General features: G+C 41.1%; 1 protein-coding gene across 1 annotated transcript in view; it reads right to left on the bottom strand.

The window, feature by feature from the left end:
• The window catches only part of LOC143288206 (uncharacterized), a 93,857-nt gene extending 88,985 nt beyond the window's left edge, over positions 1–4,872 (bottom strand). Inside the window, exon 1 of the mRNA XM_076596929.1 lies at positions 4,842–4,872. Coding sequence (XP_076453044.1) covers positions 4,842–4,872 — 31 coding nt within the window. The remainder of the gene's footprint in view (positions 1–4,841) is intronic.
• Between the last annotated feature and the right edge of the window lie 2,628 nt (positions 4,873–7,500).

Raw genomic sequence — 7,500 nt, 5'->3', positions numbered from 1 at the left:
TAGGATGTGGAGGGTCGTGTGGGTGGGGGCCAGGGGGGTGGGGGGGTGGGGGTGGGGCGTGGGGGCTGGGGAGGGATGGAGGTATTCGGTAGAGGGCATGGGTGGTGTTGGAGGGGGGGGGGGCGGTTGGGAGGGGGGCTGGGGTAGTGGGGTGGAGAAGAGAGGGCAAGGGGATGAGATTTCTTTGTTTTTTTGTTTTTTGTGTGTTTGTTTCTTCTTCTTGTTGTTGTTCTTCTTCTTCTCCGCCGTATCCTCCTCCTCCTCCCCCTTCTTCTTCTTTCATAAGCGCAGAGATGCTGCTTTCTTGTTTTCACTAGTTTTGTTTCTTTGGTTGTTGTTTTCATTCAGCTGTTTTCTTGCATTGATCACTTCGCCCCCCTCCCCTTCTCTCTGTCTCTCTCTGTCTGACTCCGTTTGTCTCTCTATATATATATATATATCTATATATATATATATATATATATATATATATCTATATATATCTATATCTGCCTATCCATCATAGTCTATGGCTCTCCCCCTCTCCCTTGCTCTCTATCACTCTCCTCTCTATTCCGTTTTCTGCCCACCCCATTTCTCTTTGTCTCTGTCTCTTTGTCTCTGTCTCTTTGTCTCTGTCTCTGTCTCTCTCTCTTTCTCTGTAACACTGGTATGGACGGGAAAACACAAAGGGCACTGATTTGTGACAAACAGACCAGGAAAACACACACACAAACACACACACACACACACACACACACACACACACACACACACACACACACACACACACACACACACACAAAACAAGACCCTATGGTAATTCACCCCTAAACAGAGCTCGCCAGGAATACTGGTGTTGGAGGTGATGCCAAAAATACATACACAACGTCCTCTCAATGAGGATGGAGATATCGTCGAGTCAAACGTCAATACGCATCTCAGCGGACATGTCCGAATGGGGGAGGGAACCTTCCCAAGAGAGCGAGGGTCCAGAACCACACTGCCACCACAACCATACCGAGCACACACTTTGACTCACTCAGTACGGCCAGTCCTCTCTTCTCCTCTACACAGACCCCTCGGATGTCCAGTGGGTGTGTCAATGACCCAACCTTTAGCTTCCGTCGTCAGAATTGTGGTATTCTTTGTCAACATTCACCTCTTCAGTATAAGAGCCTTCCGCTTCCGATATTTTGATGGTGGTAATTGGGGTGAAACGCTGTTAACGTCGTCTCTTTCGCCGTTCGTATGGAGAGAGTTAAGGATAAAGAGGAAGGTGTGGCACAGTGGTTCAGACAAATCTGGCAATAATGATGTCCCTGAGGGTCTGGGTTCGAATCCCGGTCTCGCCCTTTCTCTCAGATTTTGATAGAGAAATTAAACTGAGCGTGTAGTCATTCGGATGAGACGATAAACCGAGGTCCTGTGTGCAGTGCGCTGAAAACGAACCCATGGCAACATGATTTTTTTTTTTACCTCTGGCTAAATTCTGTTGAAGAAGACCACTCTGATAGGAATACAAATGTTTATCCATGCACTCAAGGCCTGGCTAGCACGGTGGATTATGCTACTAGTAAAAGGTATCTGCATGGTAAATGTGTATCATATATGGATTTGTCCGAACGCGAAGATGCTGTGATAAACAGAAACTGTAAGGTCTGTAAGGTTCGCGGTTTTCATGTCAGTTTATATGCTGTGCTGGGCGCTACGACAAAGGCAAACGTATAGTTATCACACACACACACACACACACACGCACACACACATACAATATATATATATATATATATATATATATATATATATATATATATATATATATATATATATATATATATATATCACCATACATATATTACCATGATTATATCATCACCTTACTAAGGCCTTTATCACTTAATACTGTGTAAGTATCGACCATATTTAGCGTGGGGACCAGTTGAAAAAACAACCACAAAAACCGGAAGAAAAAAAAAAGAGTGTGTTTATCTGCTATTCTCGTAAACAAAAAAAACAAAAAGAGTCTGAAGTGACTTTGTGAGGAGAATCATCCATTAAATAATTAGACGTGTCAACCAGCGTTTCTTTGAACACATCGTTCACTGTTTGTTGAATGGCCAGGACTGTCCCATTGCTTGTGCCATCAATTCTGCTTGATGCCTGGCTCCGGGAATAATCCCCTCTCACCCGCTGTGTAACGACCCGCCCTCAGAGTCATGCTTTCCCTTTCCGCTTTGTTCTTTCACATCCGCTTTCATTTTCTTTTTTTTCTTTTTTCTTTTTCTTTGTTTGTTTTTTTGTTTTTGTTTTTTTGTTTTAGTTTGGTATTTCTTTTTTTCTCTTATCGTGGTTGAAGTCTTCCTTCTTTCTTTATGGTCTAATCTATCTTCTTCTCCTTACTTTGCTGTTGTTGTTGTTGTTGATGATGATGATTATGATGTTGTTTTTGTTGTTCACTTTCTTGTTGTTGTTGTTGTTATTCTTCTTCTTCTTCTTCTTCTTCTTCTTCTTCTTCTTCTTCTTCTTCTTCTTCTTCTTCTTCTTCTTCTTCTTCTTCCTCTCTATTTACTGTTCCATTCTCTCTGTCTGGAATAGATTGATGGTCATTATTGTTTCTGTCTATCTGTCTGTCTGTCTGTATGTCTGTCTGCCTCTCTGTCTCTGTCTCTGTCTCTGTCTCTGTCTCTCTCTCTCTCTCTCTCTCTCTCTCTCTCTCTCTCTGTCTCTACCTATCTCTCAGTCTCACTCCTATCCCTGCTGTTAACAAGGAAACTTAACTGTGGCTCGTCCATGAAATGATTATACGTGTCAACCTCTGTTTCTTTGAAAATCTCTCTCTCTCTCTCTCTCTCTCTCTCTCTCTCTCTCTCTCTCTCTCTCTCCTCTCTCTCTCTCTCCGTTCGTTCGTTCTCTCTCTCTGTATGTGTGTGTGTGTGTGTGTGTGTGTGTGTGTGTGTGTGTGTGTGTGTGTGTGTGTGTGTGTGTTGAATGGCCAGGACTGTCCCATTGCTTGTGCCATCAATTCTGCTTGATGCCTGGCTCCGGGAATAATCCCCTCTCACCCGCTGTGTAACGACCCGCCCTCAGAGTCATGCTTTCCCTTTCCGCTTTGTTCTTTCAGATCCGCTTTCTTTTACTTTTTATATAATCTTATTTTATTCTTCCTTTCTTCCCTTTTAGTATTTTTTTAGCATTCTTTCTTTCTTTATTGCCTAACTTATCTTCTTCCTCTTTGTTGTTGTAGTTGTTATTTTTGGCTTTCTTCTTGTTCTTGATGTTGTTGTTGTTGTTGTTGTTGTTCTTCTTCTTCTTCTTCTGGCTCGTCCATGAAGTCTTTACACGTGCCAACTGGTGTTTCTATGAACACACACACACACATCTCTCTCTCTCTCTCTCTCTCTCTCTCTCTCTCTCTCTGTGTCTCTGTCTCTCTATCTGTCTCTGTCTGTCTGTCTGGCTGTCTGTCTGTCTCTCTCTCTCTCTCTCTCTCTCTCTCTCTCTCTCTCTCTCTCTCTCTCTCACTCACTCTCCTGAAATATACTTTGACAAGGTTTAGATCGGGTGTTACTGAAATATTTACCCATTATTATCGGTATCGAAAATCATGTGTCCAAAATTGGATTTGTCCAATGTGCCAACAATCTGAAGATGAAGTTCTCTTTGTGCTGTGTTGCCCAGTATTAAGAGATCTTAGAGAACAATTGATTCCAGTTAAATACTGTCAGTATCCTTGCCTGTTTAGACTTAACATGTTAATGTTATCAACAAATGAAAAGACTGTCAAGGAGTTCGGTCTATATATGTATAAAGCACTCAAAAGGAGAAGTGTACATGTTACATCATGAGGACTTTTTGAATGTATGACTTCAGCATTTTACTGTATATCCCCCTTCAAAGGGGCTGTGGCCTATATGAATAAACCACCTCAATCTCAATCTCTCTCTCTCTCTCTCTCTCTCTCTCTCTCTCTCTCTCTCTCTCTCTCTCTGTGTGTGTGTGTGTGTGTGTGTGTGTGTGTGTGTGTGTGTGTGTGTGTGTGTGTGTGTGTTGAATGGCCAGGACTGTCCCATTGCTTGTGTCATCAATTCTGCTTGATTCCTGGCTCCGGGAATAATCCCCTCTCACCCGCTGTGTAACGACCCGCCCTCAGAGTCATGCTTTCCCTTTCCGCTTTGTTCTTTCAGATCCGCTTTCTTTTATTTTTTTTTAATCTTTCTTTTCTTTCATTTTAGTCTTCCTTTCTTCTCTTATAGTGGTTGAAGTCTTCCTTCTTTCTTTATGGTCTAACCTATCTTATCCTTTCTTTGCGAGTGTTGTTGTTGTTGTTGTTGTTTGTTGTTGTTGTTCTTGTCATTCTTTTCTTCCTCTTTATTTACTGTTCCATTATCTCTATCTTGTCTGGAATAGATTAATGGTCATTATAATTTCTGTCTGTCTGTCTGTCTGCCCGCCTCTCTCTCTCTCTGTGTCCCTGTCTCTGACTCTGTCTCTGTCTGTCTGTCTGTCTGTCTGTCTGTCTGTCTCTCTCTCTCTCTCTCTCTCTCTCTCTCTCTCTCTCTCTCTCTCTCTCTCTCTCTCTCTCTCTCTGAGTCTGACTCCTATCCCTGCTATTAAAAATGAATCTTAACTGTGGCTCGTCCATGAAATGTTTATACATGTCAACCTCTGTTTCTTTGAACATCTCTTTCTCTGTCTCACTCTCTCTCTTCGTTCTCTCTCTCTCTCTCTCTCTCTCTCTCTCTCTCTCTCTCTCTCTCTGTGTGTGTGTGTGTGTGTGTGTGTTGAATGGCCAGGACTGTCCCATTGCTTGTGCCATCAATTCTGCTTGATGCCTGGCTCCGGGAATAATCCCCTCTCACCCGCTGTGTAACGACCCGCCCTCAGAGTCATGCTTTCCCTTTCCGCTTTGTTCTTTCAGATCCGCTTTTTTTTCTTTTTTTTTCTTTCATTTTAGTCTTCCTTTCTTCTCTTATAGTGGTTGAAGTCTTCCTTCTTTCTTTATGGTCTAACCTATCTTCTCCTTTCTTTGCGAGTGTTGTTGTTGTTGCTGTTGTTGTTGTCATTCTTTTTCTTCCTCTTCATTTACTGTTCGATTATCTCTATCTTGTCTGGAATAGATTAATGGTCATTATAATTTCTGTCTGTCTGTCTCTGCCCGCCTCTCTCTCTCTCTCTCTCTCTCTCTCTCTCTCTCTCTCTCTGTCCCTGTCTCTGAGTCTGTCTCTGTCTGTCTGTTTGTCTGTCTCTCTTTCTCTCTCTCTGTCTCTGTTTCTCTCTCTCTGTCTCACTCCGATCCCTGCTATTAACAAGGAATCTTAACTGTGGCTCGTCCATGAAGTGTTTACACATGTCAACCTCTGTTTCTTTGAACATCTCTCTCTCTCTCTCTCTCTCTCTCTCTCTCTCTCTCTCTCTCTCTCTTCGTTCGTTCGTTCTCTCTCTCTCTCTCTCTCTCTCTCTCTCTCTCTCTCTCTCTCTCTCTCTCTCTCTCTCTCTCTGTGTTGAATGGCCAGGACTGTCCCATTGCTTGTGTCATCAATTATGCTTGATTCCTGGCTCTGGGAATAATCCCCTCTCACCCGCTGTGTAACGACCCGCCCTCAGAGTCATGCTTTCCCTTTCCGCATCGGCTTTCTTTTATACTTTCTTTTTTGCATTTTAATTTATAGTCTCCCTTATTTCTGTGTGTCTTCTCTTTTAGTGTTCTTTTCCTCCACCTTCCTTTCTTTCTTGCCTTTCTTCCTTTCTGTCTTTATTGAATATTTTTTCTGGCCGCATTCTTTCGTTCTCTCTTGTTCTCTTTTTTTTGTTTTGGCTTTGTTTTTGTTTTTTTCTGCTTCTTTTCTTCTGTTTTCGTTCTCATTCTTTCTTTTTTTCCTTCCTTTCTTCTTTTTTTCTCAAATTGATCCCCACCTTTCTTCCTTCTTTTCTTACTCTTGTAGTAGAAGTAGCAACAACAGCAGCAGTAGTAGTAGTAGTATCAGGTGATGGTGGTAGTGGTGGTGGTGGATGTGGCATTTAGCAGGCGAATTAAAAAGAAATCGATGAAAATTATGAAAAAGCGAAATGATCCCATTAAACGAGGTTTAAATCTTTTTAAACGAGCTTTTGAATTTCAATGTTTGTTGCACAGACAAATGCAAAAAAGCCCAAAACAAACAAGAAAAATATATTTCGCGCTGGCTCATTCTTTTTTTTTTTTTTTTTTTCTCTCTCTAAAACGTCTAAGTAATAGAATGAAAATGGCATCATTATGCGTGCTGAAGAATAAACTGCAGAGGAATGAAAAGAAAACGACCAACAAAATAACCAAACAGAAACTGAGTGATAAAGAGGATGTTTTTTTGGTTTTTTTTAAAGATAATTAACCGACAACCCACGTGGCTGTGATACAGTTTCATGTAGGTGAGGAAGGCATTGTTTTAAGATAGTCAAAATTCAGTTCTGAGTCCAATTCATTTTTAGATCAAATTGTGAAACCTGTCAAATGAGGAATAGTGAAATAATAAGCAAAAAATGAGAATAATTCTGTCAAAGCAAACCAAAGAACAAGCAAAATATGATAAGGTCATAATAATGATAACAGTAATATAATAATAATAATAGTAAATGCAGGTTGTACATTACTCAAATTGTACATTCCTGTTTTGGTGTTACAAGGCTTTCATGATAAAACCAATCAGCTAGAAACAGATTATATGTTTACATTCGTTATAGAAATATATACTTTTTTCCACTTCATACTTACAAAGTTGCAATTTCAGTTTGAAGGAGGTGTCAAAGAATGCTGACTGATCAATATAATCCACATCACATCTGCCTGATCTTCGTGTAAACCCAGTGCTCTAGTCTGGACCTTGAAAGCCTAACCCAGGTTTGCATGAAATATTAATATCAAACGAAAGAAGATAAATAAACGAAATAAGCGAACAAGTAAATGTGTTGAATATAACTGAATGACATATATCAGTTAGGCGAATGACTGAATTAAAAGACAATCTAAAACGAGGAACTGGTTATAAAAAGACAGACTTTTCATTGTCTCGTTGAAGTAGAGGAATTGAAATGCCCGCCACGTTTCTCATTATTCCTTTGGATCTCTCGATAAAACAACACACACACACACACACACACACACACACACACACACACACACACACACACATATATATATATATATATATATATATATATATATATATATATATATATATATATATATATATATATGTGTGTGTGTGTGTGTGTGTGTGTGTGTGTGTGTGTGTGTGTGTGTGTATGGATTTGTCCGAACGCAGTGACGTCTCCTTGAGAAACTGAAACTGAAAACTAAACGTGCATCTCTCTCTCTCTCTCTCTCTCTCTCTCTCTCTCTCTGAGATAGTTCCACGGGTTTGTTTGTTTTTTTCCTCGGCGTGTTCCCCCCCACCCCCGAACGCCCCCCACCCCCTAACCCGTCCCCCCCAACCCCCGCACCCCCCCCCCTTCCTAACCACCACCACCACCACCACCACTCCC

The sequence above is a fragment of the Babylonia areolata genome, chromosome 1 (genome assembly GCF_041734735.1).
Source record: "Babylonia areolata isolate BAREFJ2019XMU chromosome 1, ASM4173473v1, whole genome shotgun sequence".
Taxonomy (NCBI): Eukaryota; Metazoa; Mollusca; class Gastropoda; order Neogastropoda; family Buccinidae; genus Babylonia; species Babylonia areolata.
This window is presented reverse-complemented; position numbering and strand designations above follow the sequence as displayed.